Source organism: Phaseolus vulgaris, chromosome 2 (genome assembly GCF_051622355.1).
Source record: "Phaseolus vulgaris cultivar YP4 chromosome 2, ASM5162235v1, whole genome shotgun sequence".
NCBI lineage: Eukaryota > Viridiplantae > Streptophyta > Magnoliopsida > Fabales > Fabaceae > Phaseolus > Phaseolus vulgaris.
In genome coordinates this window covers 32,063,468-32,087,760 of record NC_143499.1, presented here as the reverse complement: position 1 = coordinate 32,087,760, position 24,293 = coordinate 32,063,468, and the positions used below count along the sequence as shown (strand labels likewise).

The 24,293-nt window shown below is 35.1% G+C and overlaps 4 protein-coding genes across 8 annotated transcripts; 1 reads left to right on the top strand and 3 right to left on the bottom strand.

The window, feature by feature from the left end:
* Window positions 1–293: 293 nt before the first annotated feature.
* On the bottom strand, window positions 294–1,863 carry LOC137811501 (Glutaredoxin family protein). Its single transcript, XM_068613285.1, has 4 exons — window positions 1,544–1,863; window positions 1,348–1,421; window positions 1,149–1,247; window positions 294–647 (listed from the first exon to the last, which is right to left on the bottom strand). The coding sequence occupies exons 1-4, from the start codon at window positions 1,702–1,704 to the stop codon at window positions 592–594; spliced, it is 390 nt and encodes a 129-aa protein (XP_068469386.1). The 5' UTR covers window positions 1,705–1,863; the 3' UTR covers window positions 294–591.
* Window positions 1,864–3,263: 1,400 nt separating this feature from the next.
* On the top strand, window positions 3,264–6,727 carry ZAR1 (HOPZ-ACTIVATED RESISTANCE 1). Of its 2 annotated transcripts, XR_016518651.1 has the most exons (3): window positions 3,327–5,055; window positions 5,133–6,197; window positions 6,292–6,727. XR_016518651.1 is itself a non-coding variant. In XM_068613281.2 (2 exons), the coding sequence occupies exons 1-2, from the start codon at window positions 3,476–3,478 to the stop codon at window positions 6,294–6,296; spliced, it is 2,727 nt and encodes a 908-aa protein (XP_068469382.1). In that variant the 5' UTR covers window positions 3,264–3,475; the 3' UTR covers window positions 6,297–6,727. The 2 variants fall into 2 exon arrangements, 1 of the variants encoding a protein (XP_068469382.1); XM_068613281.2 differs by having other exon boundaries at window positions 3,264–6,197.
* Window positions 6,728–8,297: 1,570 nt separating this feature from the next.
* Window positions 8,298–10,856, bottom strand: LOC137811499 (peroxidase 72). The gene is made up of 4 exons (XM_068613282.1): window positions 10,208–10,856; window positions 9,738–9,929; window positions 9,477–9,642; window positions 8,298–8,950 (listed from the first exon to the last, which is right to left on the bottom strand). The coding sequence occupies exons 1-4, from the start codon at window positions 10,568–10,570 to the stop codon at window positions 8,538–8,540; spliced, it is 1,134 nt and encodes a 377-aa protein (XP_068469383.1). The 5' UTR covers window positions 10,571–10,856; the 3' UTR covers window positions 8,298–8,537.
* An 8,570-nt stretch (window positions 10,857–19,426) lies between these two features.
* On the bottom strand, window positions 19,427–23,918 carry LOC137811496 (phosphatidylinositol/phosphatidylcholine transfer protein SFH12). Of its 4 annotated transcripts, none has more exons than XM_068613277.1 (15): window positions 23,628–23,918; window positions 23,238–23,385; window positions 22,830–23,037; window positions 22,380–22,479; window positions 21,975–22,241; window positions 21,697–21,774; window positions 21,500–21,601; window positions 21,371–21,420; window positions 21,110–21,209; window positions 20,918–20,992; window positions 20,651–20,758; window positions 20,386–20,497; window positions 19,965–20,137; window positions 19,694–19,771; window positions 19,427–19,619 (listed from the first exon to the last, which is right to left on the bottom strand). In XM_068613277.1, the coding sequence occupies exons 2-15, from the start codon at window positions 23,263–23,265 to the stop codon at window positions 19,608–19,610; spliced, it is 1,491 nt and encodes a 496-aa protein (XP_068469378.1). In that variant the 5' UTR covers window positions 23,266–23,385; window positions 23,628–23,918; the 3' UTR covers window positions 19,427–19,607. The 4 variants fall into 4 exon arrangements, with proteins under 4 accessions (XP_068469378.1, XP_068469380.1, XP_068469379.1 ...); XM_068613279.2 differs by having other exon boundaries at window positions 23,259–23,385; window positions 23,628–23,796; XM_068613278.1 differs by having other exon boundaries at window positions 23,515–23,641.
* Between the last annotated feature and the right edge of the window lie 375 nt (window positions 23,919–24,293).

The following is a 24,293-nucleotide window of genomic DNA, read 5'->3' as shown; positions in this document are numbered from 1 at the left end:
GTTTTGTGCCTGGTTGAATAATAGTTCATGAGTGTAAACTGAGTAAGACAGGACAGTTTGACCTTGGCTCATTCTTAGGATCATAATTTCCTAGCTGGAAACAATATTTCAGCCATCTTTATGTCTCCACGCCATCATATGGGGTTGATTCACCAAAACTTCAATCAATGAAGGAGAAATATTGCTTTACTGAGTTTGTTGTAGCCGGGGTCTAAAATTGGCATTCTATTTGTCTTTCATTTTTATATTTATAAGCACGATCAATAAAATTGAAATTCACAAGTAATCAACAGTTTAACCCAAAGAAAAATATACCAACTAGAGCTCAAACTCAACGTTTCACAGCCCATCCTTTCAAGAGTCCTACATTTCTTTATGAAGAATCCATGCGGATTCGAAGCAGAATGAAGAAACGACAGGTTATTCCTGTACTAAAGAATACACACTGTCGCCTAAATAACCAAAAATAAAAGAAATGTACTATGCTGCTATAAGCTTGAAAACCTCATCAACAATGAAAGATGTCAGTCCCCACATACCAATAAATAGTAGAAGCTACAATGCTAATGCTCCCAAATCTCTAGTGCAACATCAACTTGCACTGAGAAGTTTCTGCAACTCACCACTTTGGACTGCAGCACTGAGATCTGAATTGCCAAACAGCATAAAAGTAACAAGACTGAGTGAGTGGAACAAAGTGAATGAAAAACGAAAACAGATCGAGGGGTTAATTGTAGACCTTAGATAATAACTAACAAGAATAACAGATAGAATTTGAGATTGTTATTTTAAAGTTATAAATGAGATCGCATCTGCAACGAATTGATTTTGAGTAAAATTAGTTTTGAATTTTTTTTTGGTTAGCCAAAAGATATTTTTACAACAAAAGGGTGCAATGGGTACCCAACTCACAAATAAATTCAAACAATCCATGTTTGAATTTTTTACCTAACGCAAAATCTACAATTCTACAAGTGACTTTAACTCAATCAATTTTGGTTCCCAAACAATCCCTCACTCCAACTGGACATGCAAATATTTATCTTAAAAAAAGTAAATTGGTACTTCAGCTGTGAGTATGAGTGAACCAATGTAATGAAAACACCCACATAGATGATAACTCATAAAATTAGCAATTTAGAACTAACCATCTGATCCACCAATATGCTTGCCATTCACAAATACTTGTGGAACTGTCCTTCGACCTATCAAATCCAGAAGAACGCTCTGAATTTCATACCCATCATCTACAAGAGGAGAAAAGCACAAGCAACGTGATCCACGTGAAAAGTTTGAAGAACGAGAATATTTTAACAGGACACACGCAAACTGGCTGGTTATGATTACCTCGCAAATCGAGCTCCACCACAAACGGTTTCTCATTTAGTTCAGCAAGTAAGCGTTTTGAGCGCAAACAATAGCTACGAACAAGAAACAGAGTAGAAAACCCTAATTATTGAGACATTATAGAATTAAATGGAATGAAGGAAAAGAGAAGTGATATCGCATAAAAAGAAAAGGGGGAAAATTAGAAGGAACGCACGGGCAATAGGATTTGGAGAAAACGGTGATTCTGTTGGAGTAAATGGCGTTTTGAACGAAGGCGGAAACAGAATTAGAGGCTTGAACGTGCAGTGTTCCAAACCACAACACAAAAAAAGCGAACGTCACCGTTACGACCATACTCCACCTTAATCCCGTCATCCTTCTCTTTCTTCTGTTCCTCAAATACACTGTTTCTTCCCTTCTTCCTTTGCAATGGCCACAGTGCTGCGGCTTTTCTAAAACGCAATGCAAAACCGTCGTTTTGTTACTGAGACTCAAAGAAAGCACCTGTTTCTTTTAACATAAACACGAGTTCTCAAAATAGACTTAATTTAATTATTTTTTAAAAACTTCAAACTAAATTAAGAGAATTTTAACATTCTCTCAGATCATATCTGTCTACTTTTAATTTTAATCAGTTGCTGAAAATAATAATTTTTTTTATAAAATATGCATATCATACAAAAAAAAATTGTCCTTTTTTTTTATTTACTTCTATTATTTTTCCTTTTTTTTTGTCTTTCCTAGTCTCACGTTTTATCTTCTACTCTTTCATGCATATTAATGAAGATGTGCTGTGAATCAAATGATAAATGTCTCAATTAACGTAATAGATTATGAATTAGAATGACCAAAAGTGTCTCACTATACCTATAAATAAATTATGAATCTAGTTAATACACATTCCACAGAGTTGAAAGACTCTAACTACTATGATAAAGAGAAGAAACAAATTAATCATTATATAATATATGAGTTCCATTGTAATGTATATATATATTTCTTTTGAAATTTATTTCCTCTTAATTTTTTGTTATATTCATGAATTATTGATATTTTAGTTTCTCTTCGGTAAATAATAGATTATAAAGTTTATTTCTATTAATAATTATACATTTAATAATAAAATTATGTTATTAATAATAGTTTATACAAAAAAATAATACATTTTCCTTAATATTTTAAATGAATAATTAATACTCATAATTTTTTAATTAAACTTTGATAAAATCATTAATAATAATACTAATATTTTTTAATCAAAATTAATTTTAACAATAAAATTTAATATTAATTTATATTAAAATGTTCATTTTAAATTATTACAACAATTAATATTATTTTTAATTAAAATATTAAATTAATAATTTAGATTCAAATAAAATTTAGTTAGTAATACTAATTATTAATTTCAATAATGATAAAATGTTTTAAATTTGTAAATTTATTAACAAGAAAAATATCCATTAATTACTCAAATAATATAAATGAATTTAGTTTAATAATTTATATTAATATTTAAATTTAATATTCGTAAAAGATTTGAAGTTCTTACAAAGAAAGTAAAAAAAAATGAAAATATCATTTCAGAATTTCCAACCTATTTGCCTGTCATGCACAGAGTGAAGAAATAAGAATTGATTCTTGAAGTGCCAAAATTTGAAAGTAATATAGAATAATGATATATTGATAATCCCAATTTTTTATATAATTATATTACAATTTTTAATATTATTATTTTAATATTTTTATATTATTTAATTATAATTTTTTTAATTTCTAAATTCTTATATAAAAATTATATACAATTCTAAAAGTTATGAAACTATCATTTTTCAAATCTCTTGTAATAAAAATTTGTGCGAATATCTATTTAGGGTATTTTGTTTGGAAAAGGGTTTATTGAGAACAAAAATTCTTCAAAGGAGAGTGTGAAACAATACGTCAATAATAACCTGCTGGGAAACTCATAAATCATTGATCAACAGTTGTCAGTCAAACTGCTGGGAGAAAAAGTCAGAAGGTCACTGTTGATTCAAGGAAGCTTCTCATCACCACATACGAAAGAAGTGGAACAGAAACCCCCCATTTTCTCAAGATCAAGTCTTCTCTCTTGTTGGGAGAACCTGCCAGCAGCAGACATTATACGATGGCCGAGGTTGCCGTGTCAACAGTTGTTGCAAAGCTGGCGGAGCTGCTGACGCCGCTGCTGGTGGAGCAAGCGGTGGCGGTGTTTTCGCCGCTGGCAGGGGTAAGAAGGCAGGTGGAGAATTTAAAGAACGAATTGGGGTGGATGCAGAGCTTTCTCAGGGACGCAGATGCCAAGCAAGAAGGCAGCGACCGAGTTCGCTTGTGGGTGTCGGAAATCAGAGACGTGGCTTTCGAGGCAGAGGAACTAATAGAAACCTACGTGTACAACACAACCATGCAGAGCAGGTTGGTCAAGGTGTTCAGACCTTGGCATCTGTACAAGGTCAGAACCAGGATCGACAAGATCCTCTCCAAGATCAAGAGTATATCCGACAGGCGAGAAACATACGGTGTCGTGATGACCGGTGATGATGGTAATGATAGTAATGAAAGACTGAGGCAGTGGAGACAGCCTTCACCTTATTCCGAGGAAGAGTATCTTATTGAGCTTGAAGATGACATGGGGTTATTTCTTACCCAGTTGCTTGCCCTGGAGCCAAAGCCTTATGTAGTTTCTATTGTTGGCATGGGTGGTTCGGGGAAAACCACTTTGGCTAAGAAGCTTTACAATCACACCGAAATCACCAACCATTTTGAGTGCAAAGCGTGGGTGTATGTCTCTAAAGAGTATAGGAGGAGGGACGTTCTGCAAGGGATACTGAGGGATGTAGATGCTCCCCCCAGAGATGGAATGGGGAGAATACCTGAGGAAGAGTTTATCAACAAGCTGCGCAGTGTGTTGAGCGAGAAAAGGTATTTGGTGGTGCTTGATGACATTTGGGGAATGGAGGTTTGGGATGGGTTGAAATCTGCCTTTCCTAGAGGGAAGATGGGAAGTAAGATATTGCTCACCACTAGGAATTGGGATGTTGCTTTACATGCTGATGCCTGTAGTAATCCTCATCAGTTGCGGCCATTGACAGAAGATGAGAGTTTGAGATTGCTCTGTAACAAAGCATTTCCTGGAACGAACGGCATCCCTCCAGAATTAAAGAATCTTGCGACGGAGATTGTTGTCAAATGTGGAGGTTTGCCTTTGGCTGTGGTTGTGGTCGGTGGTTTGCTGTCTAGGAAACTCAAGTCAAGTGGGGAGTGGAAACGGGTTCTGCAAAATATCAGCTGGCATTTGCTAGAAGAGCAAGAGAAGATAACAAGAATTTTGGCCCTAAGCTACAATGATTTGCCTTCTCATTTAAAATCGTGTTTTTTGTATTTGGGTCTTTTCCCAGAGGGTGTGGACATTCACACAAAAAAGTTGATCAGACTATGGGTAGCGGAGGGATTTCTTCCGCAAGAAGGAGAAGAAACTGCGGAAGGTGTTGCTCAGAAATATTTGAATGAGTTGATTGGTAGGTGCATGATTCAAGTGGGAACAGTAAGCTCGTTAGGCAGAGTAAAAACAATTCGCATCCACCATCTCCTTAGGGATCTTTCTCTCTCTAAGGGAAAAGAGGAATATTTTCTCAAAATATTTCAAGGTGATGTGGCAGGTCCATCCACTAAAGCCCGGCGCCAGTCCATGCATTCTTGCGATGAGAGGTATGATTCCTTAAAACACAATGCGCATCATTCACGTTCCTTGCTGTTCTTCAACAGAGAATATAATGCAGATATAGCCAGGAAACCCTGGCTTCCTTTAAATTTTCAGCAAGAAAAGAAGTTGAATTTCATCTACAGGAAATTTAAGCTACTCAGGGTATTAGAATTAGATGGTGTTCGGGTAGTTAGCCTGCCAAGCACAATAGGGGACTTGATTCAGTTGAGGTATCTAGGATTGAGGAAGACTAATCTAGAAGATGAACTTCCACTTTCCATTGGAAATTTGCTAAACCTACAAACACTTGATTTAAGGTATTGTTGTTTTTTGAAGAAAATACCAAACGTAATTTGGAAGTTGGTGAATTTGAGACATCTGCTCCTATACACTCCATTTGATTCTCCAGATAGTGGCCATCTACGGTTGGACACATTAACCAATCTACAAACCCTACCACACATTGAGGCTGGAAACTGGATAGTAGATGGTGGTTTAGCGAATATGGTTAACCTCAGGCAATTGGGGATCTGTGAATTATCAGGACAAATGGTGAATTCTGTACTTTCTACCGCACAAGGATTACAGAACCTTCATTCACTGTCATTATCACTTGTATCTGAAGAGGATGAATTTCCAATCTTTATGCATCTCTCTCAGTGCACTCATCTCCAGAAGCTCTCTTTAAATGGAAAGATCAAGAAGCTACCTCAGCCGCATGAGTTCCCACCAAACCTCTTAAAACTAACTCTACATAACTCCCACCTGCAGAAGGAGTCTATTGCCAAACTGCAGAGATTACGAAACCTTAAAATGCTCGTTTTGGGTAAAGGGGCATACGATTGGCCTGAACTGACTTTCAATTCTGAAGGGTTTTCACAATTGCATATTTTGCGATTTGTTCTTTTGAAAGAATTGGAGGATTGGACAGTTGAGCAAAGTGCAATGCCAAGGCTTGAATACATGGTTATTGATCGTTGTGAGAAGCTGAAAAAGATTCCAGAAGGACTGAAAGCTATCACTTCTCTGAAGAAATTAAAGATTATAGGAATGCCAGTAGAATTTGAACATAAACTTCGGACTAAAGATTTCTTCGAGTTCACAAATACTCCGGTAATTGAATCAACTACAGACATTTTGGCACTTGGTAAGCTCTACGTTATTATTCACCAATCTGATACAAGATTTGATATGAAGTACATTGTAAAAACTTACTTTCATTATTGCATACCACACTGCAGATTAATCGCTGGCGCAATGCTGGTGGTAATGATAGGAGACCCATACCTTCATCTATGGAATGGAAGCATTTGCAAGTTCTGACACTCGATTGTTCAGTTCAGATGCCTGCTTTAATTTTTTGTTGGCAATGTACATACTGCTTGATGATGGGTCAAGCACTGAGCAGTCTTTTTTCACTTCTATGCACGCAGGATCTTACTCCTTTTCAAATTCTTTGAGAATGGCTTCTAGTAACTAATTGTGAGCATGTGAGCAGTACAGGGATTTGCCACAATGGTGCATTTCTCTGAGATTGAACAGCTATGACAAATGCTAGCTCAGTCAAATGTAAATGCCCGAGATTTATTTCAATTTTTTAATTTATGGTTTTAATTTTTTAATTTGGCCAAAAAAGGATTCTGGATATTCATTGTTCTTTCGTTTTGTTTCTTTCTATTACAACACAGTCGAACGTCACTATCCCACAAACCATTTCTTTTTAGTTTACAGCAAAAGCTGAAGCGGCAGAAAGAATTTCAGTGTTAATGTAATGCGAAAGAAAAAAATTGTCATTATTAATCTCAATAATCAAGTAGTAAATTCTGTACCTCATTCAGTTAAGACATTTGTATCAATCTCATTGCTACCCCTTTTCTGGAGCATGAATGAATACGTAATGCACGTTGTTAAAGTTGAAAATAATATGTGTAATGATTGATGGAAGAAGTAATACAAAAGGATTATAAAGAGTCTTCATATAGACAACAAACTAACTACTTTCCTACCAAACTCAAAGCTTAACCATTACACAAAAGCCATAAATCAAAGGCTTAACCACTTAACGGAAGCAAACAAGACAAATGCTTAACTACCATAAAGTCTCAAGCAGAAAAAAAGAAGTTCCCACTGTTTAACGATCCATAGCAGAAGCTTAAAACAATGCTCAACCACCATGAAGAGAAGCTTATAACAGGAAAAACAAATAAATCATAGTAGCTTAAGTTTTCAAAGACAAATTTTCTGTGAATTAGAAACAAAATTGCAGCCAATTGAACCAAAACAGTTGTGTGTGTAATTTCTTGATTAACTTACCAGTGCACTATAGTAGAGATAAGTGCGGGATAGTGAAATCAACCAAGATGCTTCCAGAATCAACATTGAAACAAAACACCGAATAGTTACGAAAATTATGTTGGATAACTAAAAACTTTCAACCTCCTCGGATATCCTAAGATGATGCTTTGTTTTTTTTTTTTCTCAAATTATATTTATAACAATAATTAATAATTTAATTACCAACTATACTCTCCAAGGTGCAGATTCAAGGTTACTGTACAGGTATAGGCCGACCGACACACCGACGTGGCTTGGCCTCCTTGACCGAGTTGACCGAGGTACACTCTGACGTGATTCAACCTCCCTGACCGAGTTGGCCGAGACACCACGCACGGCCAGGCCGATCGACACATATAACTATTAACGTTCAAATCAAGGTCAGTGAAACTAAAATACCATTAAGAATTAAGTAATGCAATCATAAGTGTGATTCACTCCAGTAATCAGGCCCAATGAGGTAAGCCCATTAAAATAATATAAATATCACATATTACAAGAAGCAAGGTACGTCAATATTACTCTACACCTACCCGAGTACCGAGCACCCTTTACTGACTTGAGCGTCGGAGTGCCTTCTGCAGCTTCTGCAGGTACCTCTCCCATTTGGCATTTACCGAGACCGAGAGCCGAAGGATCCCAGTGAAGCCCTAGCAACCTGTCCGAAGGAAGGAGGAAGACGAAGACTTCAATAGTTTCATAGGTCTCATCTCCCTAACCGGAACAATTACAAAAAAAAAAATAATAATAATGTAAAAGCTATTAATTTTGATTTCCTGATAAATGTATTAAAATTATTTTTCTGATAAACTAATGCTTTACAAACTTTATTTAGCGCTTATTTATTTATTTGAATTATATCTTATTTCACATGAAAGGTTATACAAATTTCATTGAAATTCATACCAACATATAAATCCCAACAACATGAAAAATTTATTCAAATTTCAAGACTGGGCCTTAGACATCTAATTACATAAATTCAATTTAAACACACAATGACGCTATCAAAAGGATTATTCAAGGCACATCAGGACACTGCCAAGGATCACAATAATTGACTCTCATGTTTTCAAATGCGGTAAACAATGGAAAGAAAAGTAAAATCCAGGTGCAATTTTCACATGTGGTACATCACAATGACGTTACTTCATCACTTGTTAATTTTTCTGCAGTTCTTTCTGATCTCTCCCCTTGATCCTGTTAGAGGAGTGATGTTTCCCATCTTAACCATGGACTTGGCAAATTGTTCAAAGAACAGGTCATTTCTCTCTGCATACTTCCTCACTAAATCCGCGGATTCTTGATTCTTTGTCAAGAGAATTTCGTCAGAACTTAGCAGACCCTTGTTAGCCAACAAGTTTTTGTAATAGAAGTTGTCAAATTTAAGTGGTGTAACAAAATCTAAGACAAACAGATTCTGGTCCCCACCAGATCTTGGACACGAAGTGCGCAATACAGCAGCATACTGTTGATCAAGAGTGAAATCTGCTTTTCCGTTGCCAGTTTGGTTGTAGAGTCTCTGCCTGAAGCTGGTACATCGGGAATCTCCTATAGTGTGGCTCCCTATAACATATCAAAACTTGTTCATGATGCAGCTATACAATACTGCTAATTCAGTGAAACCAAAGTGATCCTCAAATTAAGATGATTTATACTATGTTTATATTTATATGTGAAAGTATCAAACGCACGTTCAGGAAGTCCTATTAGGACTTCACAACAAAATGTCATGTTTGATGGTATTTTGTCAAAATGAAGTTTGCGCAAAGCCCATGTGTTTGGAAGTGAAAAAAATATAACTTTATGTTGGGTTAAACTTTCCATACAATTCTAATACAAATCTAATTTAAGATCATTTTTTCAAAGATGAATATATATGTAATTATTGCGTTAGTTTACAATTTTATACTAATTTTACCGTGATCTTGATTTTGAAATATGCATAATTATTCTTGAAACTCAATTTGAACCAAAATTAGTTTTGTAAAATCAAACTCATCTTGGAATAAGTTTGTAAATATTCATCTAAACAAACTATAACCGTAATTAAAGGCAAACTCCGAGAAACAGGTAAGTATTAGGAGTGTACCAGACAGAGCAACTAGATCAACAATGTCAAGCCCCTTAAGCTTGAACTTAGTTAGGATGGTCTGGAATGTGTTGTTGGGAGCAGGAATATTGTTATTTGAGCCACTAATGCTTGCACCTAGAGAGTCCCTTCTCCCCAAAGGTACCTCCCAGTTCGGTCCACCGGCCTGCAATGATTAATCAGGCTTTATCACTAACTTTTGAATTTTGGTAGTCAAATATCAAGATAAGCGTTCCAGAGTGTAGAAAAAAAGGTATTTACAAGAACAGTTGAATCTCTAGCCGCTAGAGCCAAAATGTCAGCACATGACACTGTATGTGAGCATTCTTTCTCTATTGCGGACTTAATTTCATCAATGACTTCAAATCCTCGAGCTGAATCACGGTTGGGATTTGACCTCTTTTCACTGATAATAGTTCCACTGCTGTCTAGCAACACTGATGCATCACACCCCTGCAACATCAAACTTGAGTCAAACATTTCAACCATATAATTTCTACAAAAATTATTTTTTACTCCCATGTGCCCATAAACACATTTGTTACTGATATATAATACGAAAAAAAGAAAGAGATAAAGAAAAATAAAGAGTATCACTTGAGTGTACATCATTACTTTAAATTCTGTAATATGCACATCAGCATGACTCAAGAGAGTTATAAAACTGCTATAGATTTTCTAATTATTTTAACTAAGTTATGGGGTTTATTTTCTGTCATATATATAGAGACCTTGACAAAACAATCATGAAAATGTAGCCTCAGCAATGAAGCAGCCATGCGGGGTTCTTTTGCCACAGCCTTGGCAACAACGGATTGGACAATCTCTTGAGCTCTGGGGCATGAACCGTCGTAAAATTGAGGGTAAAGATAACCTTCATTTTTCTTTTCACAGTGACAGAAGGGAGCAAAGGCTAGTAGAGACAGAAGCAGGAGAAAAATTATAGAGTTAACCATTGTTGTTCCTTTCAAGAACACTTCCCTGAACAACAAGCGCACAAGGGTGGTTGAAGAGGTGTTTTCTAGCTGGATTGGTTGAGCATTATGATGGGGTATGATATTTATAGAGAAGAAATTGACTGAAAATTGTTGCATGACAGAGAACGAATGAAAAAAAAAAAGCGCAATGGAAGGATAAGAAAAGCTGGAGTTGGTAACTAACTAATTTTCAAATCCGCACAAAAGATAAAGAGTAGTTAGCTATTGATACTTGTCATGTTATATCACTTTTGAGCACTAGTATAAACGTTATGGTTTGATGTTCTAAGCACGGAACAACATGCTTTTAATTTGGCATAAAGCAAAATTACTTAATGCAGAAATAATAGTCATTTTCGAGTGATTTTTCTCATTAGTTTTAACAAGATAAAAAGATAAGATCAAGAATTATGAGGTAAGATGAATGTCATGATGAATTTAAATTATAAATTAGTCTTATTTATGTAAAAGGGACCTCTAGGGACCCGGTTCCTTTGACGTTGTTACGGTATTCTTTCATCGAAAGTTGTCGATTCCTTTCTTTTGTTTTTTTAAGCTCCATCTTTTACTTTTCACCGGACAAACTGTGATTTAGGCTAATAAATTACTACAACAAGGGTGAAATGACTCTCGTGTTAGTAAAATATTCTTATATTTACCTAATAATTTGTTCTTACACTTTTTCTCACTTTTCTGTTTCAGTTTCTGTCTACAAACTCTCTGCTTTAGTCTCTATTTTTATGTTCTAGTTTTTGCTGTTAGTTTCTTATTCATTCTCTAGTTGTTTGTTTATTCTATTGGGGATCCAAGATCATCTCTTCTATTCAAAACGTGTAATAAAAATTGAATCTGTAATTTGTTATCATCGCAGTCTTACGTATATGAACTTGTAATGCTCATTAGATAAATGAAGAACACTTTTCCAATTAGCCTGTATGTGGTGCAAAGAAATTAAATTTAATTAATGTTCGCTGCCATCTCACAAGTTTCCTTACAAGGATTGTATCCATATTTTGTATTCAAAAGACAAGGGATTCATTGGTGCTTCCTTAGGACAGAAGACTAGTATTTCAATCCACCAAGCCAAACACTATTATAATCGAGTCTTGAGTTGTTCAAGTAAACTATGATAATATCAGAAAGGCCTCGCAGTTCTTTCTTCTTGTCTGGGTCTTATTAGATGGACTCTACCAAGTTACCTTCACCTTCTCATGTTGACTTCATCGCAGCTCTTGAAATTTTGACTAGATTTTCTAACCAAAAATGGAGTTTTACTGTCTGCAATGTGAGAACTCATGAGAAGGATGAGAAAGAGTATAAGAGTGAGTTTGGTGTCTCTAAAACAACAATTCAATCATATACACTAAATTCACATGTTCTTTCAAGTTTAACAAACAAATTCAATAATATAAAAGTACAGAGATATTGAAAGTGTTTCTTTCCATTGGACATGGAAGAAAAAAAAGGTAGAGTGACTTTCATATACCGTGACAGAATGATAGATTATTATATTATTATAAGAATCAAATCCACGTTTGTATTCTTTGTTCTTCTTTTGTTGTGTCGGTGAAAAGAAGCTACAAACGCTAATGTCTCATGAGTTAAAATCATTAAATGTTGAATAGCTTCATCTTTTGGACACCTGTAACAACCTTAATCTAGACTTGTGCAGTTGTTTATGTGTAAGGTTATAAATTACTAATGTTCATAAGGGCTAAAATAAATAACAAAGAGCGTGGCATGATCTATGATGCAATGTAACGAAGGAACAGGTATAGTTGGATACCTAATCCTCTATATACCTTTCTATTAGTCTAACTCTTTTGAACAAAACTTGTCTTCTCTTCGTTTAACATCATATTCTTGGCATTATTTCGTTTATTTTAGGTAGTGTGTATAGCATTTAGTATATGTGCTTAGCTTTGATTCCAGGGAAATCTACAACTTTACCATACTAAAAAATTAGGGCATTGTAGAGTGAGTAGGATAGGACCACTTTCTTTTCTCTTCTTTCTTTGATTTTTAACAATTTTTTATTTTATTTTATAAGATAACATTAAATTAGAGATGTAGCAATGAGCGTTAAAGCTGTAAAGATCACTAAGGATTATTACATTAATGCAATATTATTGAAACTAATACCGATAAAGTAAAGTTCCATGCCTATTCTCTTGCTCTCTTCATAATGCTTGCATGCTGTACTTGCTTTACTTTCAAGTCTTCCAACGCCCACAACACATATTATTTTATCAAAAGAAAAAGTAATTTTCGCACGATGAGTAAAGTAAATTAAAATAACATTAAATAAACCTTAATATGATATGCTTTTTTTTATCATTATTAATTTTTAAATGATTAAACTTATCATATACCTTAATTGTACTACTAAAAAGTTACTCCTCTTAAATACCCATTTACTATTTATAACTTGGTTATCGGATAATTGTTAGAGCTTGTGAGTTCAGATAAAGAAGAAAAAGAAAATAGAGCATAAATTAATTGATGTAATAACTTCAGATAAAGAAGAATCAATATGATAGAAAACATTGTTTCTCTTTAGGTATTTATGTATTAATGTTAATCTCTCAATACATGGAACTGGGGTTAAAGTTTTCCTATTGTTGTGCTATTGTCTAAATCTTTTGAAATTGTTACTCTGAATTTAGTTGGAATGTGATAAGATATGACTTGAACACGTTGAGATAGTTTAGATTTGATACATTGATGACATAGGGAGAACTAGGATTGTTTATAGTTTAGTTTGAAAGAAAAAATTAAATCATACTAAATTAAACTATTAAAAAAGTTTTACTAAACTAAACTAATTAACGTTAACAATGAATTGAACTAAACTATTTAAAAATTTCAATAAATTACTTCTATATTAAAAAACTAAATTGAACTATTATAGTGATGAATACTATAGTTACTAAACTGTATTTTTTGAACTCAAACTAAACTAGAAGTTGATAGTTCAATAAATATATTTTTTAACAAGATTTTGTTTTGCTAAATTGAAACTAAATATGAAATTAACATTTCAATAATATATATTTTATTAACAAAATAGATGTTGGAAAAAAATAAAAAAATAAAAAAATAAAAAAAGTGAAAATAAATGTTGAAAATAAATAATTTGCTTTGGTATTGTATAACTACTGAACTAAACTAGAAAATATTTTATCCAAACTAAGTTAAACTGAAAAAAAAAAAATTGTTGGACCAAGTTGAATTTAACTTCAACTATTGTTTAGTTTAGTTAATATGCATTATTTAACTTATTAGGCACTTAGTTTCCTTTCTGTTATTACAGTGTAACGGTTATATATTCTCCTGTATTCCAACCATCACATAATATAATTACACACATATTTTGTTATCCTTTTCTCTTAACATGGTATCCAGAGCTATCTCTTTTCCATAACCTCTTCCGCTACCTTTCCTTCATCACCTTCTTTCCCTGTTTTTTCTCCTCCTTCGTCGCCAATGGCATCACCTTCTTTACACCATTTTTCTACTCTTATTACCCTGAAACTTATAATTGAAAATTTTCTAACCTGGAAACAACAAATTTTTGCTACTCTTCGTGGGCTCGATCTTCTTCATCTTCTTGATGGTACTCATGTTCCATCTCAGTTTCTCCCTTTTGAAGAACAAGATCAAGAACCCACAGTCAACCCCCTCTTTCTCCAATATCATAAGCAAGACCATCTTCTCGTCGCATGGTTGTTGGCTTCCATGTCCTCCTCCATCTTAACCAAAATGGTTGGTCTGGACTCTTCAACTGCTATCTGGACACGCTTATCCACATATTACGCCTCCCATACAAGGGCCACCATCAAGAAACTTCGTCTTCTTCTTCGCACACCCAAGAATGACCGCACGGTTGCAAACTACCTTCTTGATATAAAAAAGAATGTTGACTCTCTATCTGCCATTTATGCTTCCATTTCAAATGTCGAACACATAAATGCCATTCTTGATGGTCTATCGGAGGAATATGATGGTTTCATCACTGTTGTTCTCTCGCGTATTGATCCCTACACTACTGACGAACTGGAATCTTTACTCCTGGCTCAAGAAGAAAGGTTTGAGAAACATAAACTCATTCAAAATTCCATCATTCAAGCCAATCAGGTTTCCACGCAATGGTTTTCATCTCGTCCCACCAAGAAACCCAATTTTCACATCGAACTCTATCGTGGTGGTCACAATCAGAGTTGTCGATCGTATCCAACCTCTATGCCTTTCTTTTTTGGACCGTGACCTATCACTCGTTCTACTTTCCTCCATCCTGCACCTTGGAACTCCAATAAACCTCACTGTCAGATCTACCACAAACAAGGGCACATTGTTGATACTTGTTGGCATATGTATGATCCTCCTACCGCTTCTACTTTTATGGCTAACATCTCTCAATCTTCCATCTCAGTCGGTGATGATTCTGCTCCATCTATTTTTGGTGCTCCGTAACTATAGAAGATCCTCTTTGGTCACTAATTTAGTCACTATAGCAACTAATTATTTTTTGTCTCTAAAATTGGTTTCTATTTCATGATTTTCTTGTAGTGGTACCTCATATCACCAAAAATTTGATTAGCGTTGCTCAATTTACTAAAGAAAATAATGTCTATTTTGAATTCTATCCTCACTCTTGTTTTGTTAAACATCAGGACACTCATCAGATTCTCATTCAAGGAATAGTTAGAGATGGTCTATATGTTTTTCCTTCTTCTCTTACACTGCTAATCATGCTTCATACAAACCGAATGTTCCTCCCTTACAGCTTTGGCATAACAGGCTTGGGCACATTAGTTTTCCTATTGTTCAACGTGTTTTAAAATCTTGTAATATACAATATAACTCTCAGACACAATTCTATAATGCATGTGTGTTCAGTAAGGCTCACCAACTTCCTTTTCATGCTTCTGTTAACAGATACACTACACTTTTACAATTGGTTTTCATTGACATTTGGGGACCTTCACCTGTATGTGCATCCAATGGTTCACGCTATTATATTTCTTTCCTTGATGCTTATAGTCGTTATACATGGATGTTTGTTATTTCTCATAAATCTCAAGCTTCCCTTGCTTTATGTTCACATCATAAACCTCTTACCCTCTCCTGTTATTGGTAACCAATCTTCTCATGCTCTTCTTTTCCCTCATGCACCTGACTACACATCCTTAAGAACTTTTGGTTGTGCTTGCTATCCTCTTCTTCGACCATACAACAAACACAAGCTTGGTTTTCGCTCGTCTTGTTGCATCTTTCTTGGCTATAACATTCACAATCGTGGTTACATCTGCCTTTCTTCATCTTGTAAGGTTTACATATCTTGTCATGTTCTTTTTCAAGAATATCTTTTTCCATATAATATACCACAATACAATTTTGTTCCACATTCTTCTCCAGAAATCCTTCCTCCTAACCCTGCTCCCATTCCCTTAATAATCTCGCAACCCACATCTTCTCATCATTCTACTACTTTCCCTATTTCCCTTGTTTCCTCTCATTCTTCTGATCTTCCCTCCTTTGACACCACCCAACCCTCTTCTTTTGATCTCTCTCTTCCCCATTCTCGTACTACTACAAATCTCAATAATTACTCCATGATAACACGATCAAAAGTAGGTATCTGCAAACCCAAGACCTTTCTTTCTAACACTAATCTGCAGTCTTCCATACTTGCTACTATCACTGAAGCTCTTCACTCTCCACAGTGGTTTCAAGCTATGACAGATGAATATGATGCTCTTATTAACAACAATACTTGGATTCTCACCTCTCTTCCCAGCGGTGGCAAAGTTGTTGGTTGCAGGTGGGTTTTCAAAAACAAGTACAATGTTGATGGCTCGTTTCAAAGGCACAAGGCGTGTCTTGTGGCCAAAGGCTTCAATCAAACCGCATGCACTGATTACAATGAAACCTATAGTCCTGTTGTCAAGCCAACGACCATTCGTGTTGTTATTTCCCATGTTGTTTATGCTGCATGGCCCATGCACCAAGTTGATGTCAACAATGCTTTTCTGAATGGTGATCTTCAAGAAGATGTTTACAAGCAGCAGCCTCCCGGTTTTTAATCATCCTCTCCTCACCTTGTATGCAAGCTTCAGAAAGCCATATATGGCATCAAGCAAGCGCTACACTCCTGGTTTGAAAAGCTACGTTCTACCTTGGAATCCATTGGTTTTCATTCTACTACTAGTGATACCTCTTTGTTTATTAAGTTCCATTCATCTTATACCATTTTCATTTTAATCTATGTTGATGACATTATAATTACAGGGTCCTCAGCTTCTCACATTCAAGATCTGATATGCACCCTTGGCTCCTTCTTTACTCTAAAAGATTTGGGACGTCTCCATTATTTCCTTGGCATCGAAGTTCAGCATCTCAAAGATGGAAGCATTCTTCTCTCTCAGACCAAATACATCAATGATCTTCTTCAACGAACCTACATGCACCAAGCTCATTCGCTTCCCACTCCCATGCAGACTGCTCTTTGTTTGTCACCGGATGTTTCTCCAGCTGTTCAAGATACCACCTTATATCACTCTGGAGTTGGTTCTCTACAGTATAGTCTTGTCACTCGCCCTGAGCTTTTCTATGTTGTTAATAAGGTCTGCCAGTTCATGCAAAATCCTCAGGAACACCACTGGAAAGCAGTCAAACGTATCATATGATACCTTGTCGGAACTACTACACACGGTTTGCTTATTAGACGCAACTCATCCACAAACATCCTTGCTTTCAGTGATGTAGACTGGGGCAGTGATGTAGACGATCGCAAATCCACAACTAGTTACAGTGTTTATCTTGGATTCAACATCATCACTTGGTCCTCTCATAAGCAAAAGGTTGTTTCAAGAAGCAATAGTGAAGCAGAGTATCAGAGCATAGTTGTTGTCCTCATTGAAGTTATTTGGCTTCATTCTCTTCTCCATGAGCTTCGCACATCCACTGGACAACCTCAACTTTTCTCTGATAACCTGGGTGTTGTCTTACTCAATGCAAATCCAGTCATGCACTCTCGCACAAAACACTTTGAACTTGACCTTCATTTTGTTAGGGACTATGTTCAAAAGTAGTTTTTCTAGCTAATCCACCTTCCAGCTAGGTTTCAAGTCGCGGATGCTTTCACAAAACCTGTATCTGGACCCTCTTTTTCTAGTTTTTGTAATAAACTTATGGTTATTGACAAACCATAAGTTTAAGGGGAGGATATTAGGCACTTAGTTTCCTTTCTGTTATTACAGTGACTGCTATACATTCCCCTATATTCCAATCATCACATAATACAATCACACATATATTATGTTTTCCTTTTCTCTTAACATAACTGATTTTTTTTTTTATAAATTGAAGTAATTTAATTATGTTAACTACATTCCTAGTTGGAAAAATAGATAAAAAGTTTCATACACAAATTATTTATTAACAAAGTAGCCATCAACCTTTTATAGACAAATTGCATGTAATAATTTTTACAAATATTAAATTCTTAGTGTGAAAAAAAACAAACAATTGACAAAAAGGTGAACATCTGGTCATAGGAACAGAAAAAATGTTGTCATTCTTTTGACAGTGCAAATTGGTCTATTGAGATCCCTTCTTGATATTAAAATAATCTTTAACAAACAAATTTTAACACTTATATTTAATTTTATTAATAAAAAGATATATTTGAAAATTCGTATAAAAAATGGTAATTTCAAGAACAGGTAGTGGATGTATTTTCTTTTCAACTTTCATAATAGTTTAAGTAATGTTCTGCACTGTTTTTTAAGCAGTTTATTTTCTAAAAATTAAACTTAAAAAATACTTTAATTTAGTTTATTTCAGCTCAATTAACTACTTTTTTTATTGAAATAATTCTATATAACAAATACTTTCTCATAAATAAGTTGTGTCTTTTATAAAATGCAGTTACTCATAAATAAAAATTCACTTTAAATATGATATAACATTACCATGGTTTATTATTTTTATTCTAAGTTCTTATATTTTAAATATGATATAATGTTACAAATGTCAGTAAAAAAATATAGAGTAATAATATTAATATTAATATTATTTAATAACTTTGAATTAATTAAATTACGTTTTGAGTTTAATATATAAAATTCATTCATCAATTTATAGAAAAATGAATTAGATTAGATTAATAGAATTTGACTCAATTAAAAAAAAATCAATTCAATTTGCTTGAATTAAATTGGGTCTATACATTATCCGAGCCAACGAAACTGTCTTTAGTTTATACATCTAATCATCTTTAGATCACAGTTTGCAAAATCGAAAAAACACGCGCCAAAATACCTCCACCATAGTAGAGATGTCTTTCATCTCACGATAAAAAAAATTTAGCGTTTTATGATGGGTTTGTTAAAAGAACGTGTGATTCAAAAAATTAGAAGTGAAGATATGGATGAGATCTGCAAAAGAATTGAAATGGCAGCCACCGCGTTCGCAAAGTAGCATTTTATTGAAGGTGGGATGCAGTAGGTTGATGGATCAGAGATTCAGGTTGAATAAATCATCCAGTTTTATGAATTATTTTTGGGAGATTAAAAGGGTAGTTGTGTGAAGCAAGGTGATGAACATGATCCAGGTAAAGCTGCAATTGGTGTGGGTAGCTTGTAAACTCAACATTGTTGTTTTGTTTTTGTTGATTATTGATATTGAGGTATTTTTGGTGAACATGAGAAAGGAATTATATGGGTGGTAGAAAGTTTTGGTTTGATGTGGATTTGTTAGTGCTGTTTCGTTAGTGTGACAGGAAAAGGGAGGTGTTTTGTGAGTTAGTTTTTCACATATATATGTATGTCAAACATACTCTCTAATTTTGTATTAGATATTGATTGATTCTGTACGGACTAATATAGGGCTGGATTAGCCGTCCTATATTATTCTTATAATACTATACAGAGAGAGTAATTCCTATCCTAATAGAGACAACAAATCCGATTAGCATAATTCATATATTCAACATATGCTTTTCTTCTGTCGTTTAGAATATTTACTAGTTCGCATGTAGGAACATTTAGGCAAGAGGGCATTTGGGAAATCTTCCTGAAAGGCACAAACTAAAACTTAATTCCTCGTTTATCTCTGGACCTCGCCTTCGGGCATTCACTGATTTGCTTATTTAAAAGAAGTACTGCAACAAAAAACCAAAATCCTTTAGTAAACCAAATAATTCTGTACCAAAAGTTAAGATGATGGGCTACATACAAATCTCTTCTTCTTCTTTTTCTTTTTCTCAATGTAAGCCGAAAGCTCTTCTTGCCGAACAAGTGAATCCTCCAGAGCCTGACAATGCACAACCATTAACACGATACATCCCAAGAAACAAAGTTATTTGGGACAGTGGAAGTGAATTGTAAACTGTGTTCATATGATAAAAAGTGTTTAATTATTTCGATTACCCAAATGCACCTAATAACTGACTCTGCTCTGCTTTTAAGTTATATACTTTAAGGGCGCATAATGAATAATGTTGTACCTTCTTGGTTGCCAAAAGTTGCTTCTCCAAGTCATCGGCCCGAGTTATAGTTGTATTCAGCATTTGCTCCTTCTCGGGTGGCATGGATGCAGGCTTCTTATTCATGATGACCATTTTCTCCTCCAACTCAGCCATGCGTTTCATCACAGCCGCAAACTCTGCAGGAGACAACCCTGTTGCAGGCAAATTGGTCAGAAGCGATTCAGCAGAAGAGGCTTTGATAGGCACTGGATACCACGGACTTTAGATGTTTTAGGAATCACACATTTTTAAATAATAAGAGAAACAAAAGAATCTATGTTGGATGAATTAACTAATGAATCCACCACGTGGTAATTTCCTACTTAGCATATGCTTGTTGCTAAAGAAATAGATTTAGCATAGAATGATTAGAAGAAATAAAAGTGTATCCAACGTGTACCTGATGCTGCTGCTGCTGCTGCTACAGCAGCAGTTGAACCCACCGCAGGGCCTACGTCCTTAGGCTTATTCAAATCAACCGTTGGTGCTAACTCAACAGGCTTAGCAGGGACCTGTGAGGCTCGTAAGTGAAAATGTCACAATAATACTTTTTAATAAAAATATTTAATTTTTAATTCCTTAACCATTACCCAACATTTCCCAAATATGCATGTGCACTAGAATTACTATCTAAAACACATTATTAAGAACGGATATTTAAATACCTCTTCAGCAACGGGAGTAACCTGAGTGGTTGGAGTTGCCTCGGACTTGGGAGTTGCCTCGGACTTGGGAGTTGCCGGAGCTGCCTCAGACTTGGGAGTCTCGGGTTCCTAGGCATATATCCTCACTTATGAGTTCAAAATTTCATGAGAGTCTATAGAAAATTGAAAAAGATATACAAAAAATCTATAGCATTTGAAGAGGCTCAACTAAATGAAAACGAAATGTATCACAAGATAAACCAAAGAGCTTAGAATGAGCTATCTCACTTCAGAAATTGATTTCTCTTCCTCGCCGTGTGAGTCACCTCTTCTTGAGCATTTGTGAGCACCTGTCTGAACCATCTGCAATTTCATAATAAAATAACTTTATGAATGATACATATAGAAACTATCAGCTGAGGTTATTTGTAGAGAAGCAAGGGAAAGAAAGAGGTCAAATAAAATGGAGTACAGGCTTACCTTCAATACTTCTGGATCCTTCCAGGGACCCTTATCAGAACGCATACAGCCTCCTTGATCAGCACAAGTACAAGTACCTCCCAAAAATTCAGGCAACTCACTGGCAAAGCAAAACCAAAGCTTTTCAACAACCTTTTGTCAGTTCTATAGAAAGACTTCGAGGAGGAGAATGAAAGCAGAGAATGCAATCAAAGAGATCAAAAGTACGTGTAAAACAAGGTAAACCAGATGCTGCGATATTCCCCCTATTCGTCAACTCACCTTGCATCAATTATTTCTAGCAATTTGGTGTCAAACTTGTTGCCAAGAACCTGAAAATTTATGTTCGAGTGACATTATTATATTTTTCTGACCAAACAAGCACATTTAGGGTAATGTTTATATGCTCACATTTATTTTTGCCGTGGTCTTAGGGTCAAGGAATGATTTTACGGTGTTCCACAGTATTCTGAATCCAGAACCTGCATTGATGATGAACATGCGGTTCAAGGTCTGCAATGAAGCAACAATGTACATAGTATTACTCAGTAATCCATGATATTTATTCACAATAAAATTCTAATCAAAGTAGAAAAACTAAGAAATACCTCAGGATAGTTATCACCGTCAATCTTCTGAAGACGAGTAACGAGTTCCCTAGCATGTTTGTTGAAGCTCTTAAGCCCCTGTGACATTGATTCAGTTTTAAAGTTTTAGCAACTTCTCATATTTTCCAATTTTTTTCTTTATTGTTGATATCAGGATTCATTTTCAATCCACTAGAATACTATCTCTGGGCTTTTAACATTTTGCCATTTTCATTTTGATTTTTTTTAATAATTTATGACTTTATTCTTGGCACATATAATTAACTATTTTATCTTACCACTCCCTGCACATCCAGGATAGTTGTACTTTGATCGATGTGCTTCTTTGCAGCAATCGAACAAGCTGCAAACTTTACATCGAATGTCCTCTCAAACTCCTTCACATGGTATTTGATATAGCGATCCATGGTTGTGACTTGCATCATTTTCCCGGCATCGACTTGGCCTAATCTCTCTATATACACGGGCCTTCCCTCTTTGTCCACACCATGGTGTCCTTGGGGATAATATTGCAAGACTTCATCAATTTCTTTGAATTCAAAGTCCTGGTATAAAGGAGACAAAAAGGTCCAGAAGAGGAAAGAAACTAGTTAAATGAAACTGCCAACGTGGAAAGCAATAGCATTCAAAAATGAAATAAATAAATCCCCTCAATCTCACAAAACATTTGTCATTTCAAGTACCTCCTGAATAGTGTCAGCACCAAACTCCTTCCTCCATTTGAGCATTTCAGACCACATTTCCTTTGTCTTCTCAATATCAAACTTTCTAGCCTTCAGGAATCTGAACAACAAAATAATAAAATAGTATATTTCAACTTCTTATTTTAATCAATGACATGACATGAGATGATATGCAAGTATATATCCATCCTAGGACACGGAACAAATAACCATGAAGGAAGCAAGTCATATGATAAACGGAACCGGATTCAGGGTAGTCATGCTAGCACTCATGTTATGACCATTAGATAAAGATCAGACAACAGAGATTTCGAATGTGTTTTAAGTTGATTGACCAAGATAAAATATGAGTCTTCTGATCTTTGTCCATCATTGAATATGAGAATGCCTTTAAATGCGAATGCAGAGAATCTGAATCCATAAGGAAGGGCATAGGAGAGGAAAAGAGACCTAAGCATCATATGATAGTCATCGTGCTTTGAAGGGAGTAGTTCGTCCAAAATAAGAGCTTGACGGAACTCATCAACTATTTTCAACTCCTCAGCATCGTGGACATCCTCAATTTCAATGGACATGACCTTGCTGCTTCGCCTACCCTTTCTCGTCAAAGAATTCCTCAGCATGTTTGAGGCATTGATTGCTTTTTTCTTGAAAGAACCTACCACACATGACAGCATTCAAGAGCCGCATCCATGATAATACCAAAGATAGTAATAACAATATAACAACAACAATAATAATAATAATAGTTAATTACATTGAAAAGCAAAAAGATAATAAAATGTAACTAGTATTTAAGAAAGTTGGGGAAGGAAAGGACGTAGAAATGAAAAGTGTAGCCTACAAAGATAAGTTAACCTGTTTTGGGAGACATAGTACCCGACATGGTGTCGTTTGAATTGATTGCTCCTTTGGTCTTGCAGGAGTTGAAGTGGATGAAAGACGAATCAAGAGCTCATGTCACTCAGGGCATGAAAGGAAACAAACACAATCCCAAATGCCCTGCCTGCAGCCCCACCAACCAACAATTCATTAGACACACACACACCACATCTTTTTTCTTTTCAATCACCTTTTAAGGATAAGCCAAAAACGCAAAACAAACCAACAAAAATGAAATGATTGGAGACGGTACCGATGAGATTGCGTTAGTTATGAAAGGAAAGAAGGAATATTAATGCCGAGACAGTGGGAAGGAAAGAGAAGAAGAAGAAGAAGAATAAGAAAGTGATGAAGGGAGGGAATTACCTCTTGGGAGAGAAGAGAAGCAGGGATGAAGAAAGATGGGTTATAGAGAAGAGGAGAGGGTTATCTAAATCCCTTATGCTGAAAATAGTTAGTTTTGGAGAAAAGGATGAGAGACAATGAAGCGCCATTGACAATGCTGACCAAGTGTGAGCAAGAGCGTTAATCTCTCTTTCAGAATTAGCAAATACAAGACGAAATGAGAAAGATATAACAAAAGTGACAGAAACAGGGGTTTGGGAATAGGATTAGGCGAAATACTAGGTTCTTGTTCCTATATATATCATCATCACTATTTTCGTATCAAACATATGTCACTTATATAACAAAATCTATAGTTGACCGCCACGTGTTTTACCCCCTCCCCCCTCCTTTTTTTTTTCTTACTGCCAACAACTCCAATTAAATTATTTTATTAAAATTTTAAAATATAATGTTTTTTCACTATGATAAATAATTATACAATTTTCTATTTGATCTCTTTTGTAACTCCACTTACATAATAAATATATGTTTAAACTATTTAAAGATTTAAAATTCTCAAGAATATAATTGATAAAAATAATTAATATGGTATGTCTGACTTATCTATCGCTAATCAAGTTGATGCCGAGAAGATATACTATTTGGAACTTGAGATAAATCAATTGAAGAAAAGCGTGTTAGAAG

Bases quoted from the DNA above. Each gene is read 5' to 3' on its own strand.
- LOC137811501 (XM_068613285.1), bottom strand. From the start codon at position 1,704: ATGACGGGATTAAGGTGGAGTATGGTCGTAACGGTGACGTTCGCTTTT. The intron at 1,422-1,543 runs GTGCGTTCCTTC...TCTTGTTCGTAG, and splicing joins TTCTCCAAATCCTATTGCCC to CTATTGTTTGCGCTCAAAAC. The intron at 648-1,148 runs GTTAGTTCTAAA...TTGGCAATTCAG, and splicing joins GCATATTGGTGGATCAGATG to ATCTCAGTGCTGCAGTCCAA.
- LOC137811499 (XM_068613282.1), bottom strand. From the start codon at position 10,570: ATGCAACAATTTTCAGTCAATTTCTTCTCTATAAATATCATACCCCAT. The intron at 9,930-10,207 runs GTCTCTATATAT...TTGATGTTGCAG, and splicing joins TTCATGATTGTTTTGTCAAG to GGGTGTGATGCATCAGTGTT. The intron at 8,951-9,476 runs GTACACTCCTAA...GATATGTTATAG, and splicing joins TGATCTAGTTGCTCTGTCTG to GGAGCCACACTATAGGAGAT.
- ZAR1 (XM_068613281.2), top strand. From the start codon at position 3,476: ATGGCCGAGGTTGCCGTGTCAACAGTTGTTGCAAAGCTGGCGGAGCTG.
- LOC137811496 (XM_068613277.1), bottom strand. From the start codon at position 23,265: ATGTCGGGTACTATGTCTCCCAAAACAG. The intron at 22,480-22,829 runs GTCTCTTTTCCT...TTTGTTGTTCAG, and splicing joins GACTATCATATGATGCTTAG to ATTCCTGAAGGCTAGAAAGT. The intron at 19,772-19,964 runs GTACAACATTAT...GTGCATTGTCAG, and splicing joins AACTTTTGGCAACCAAGAAG to GCTCTGGAGGATTCACTTGT.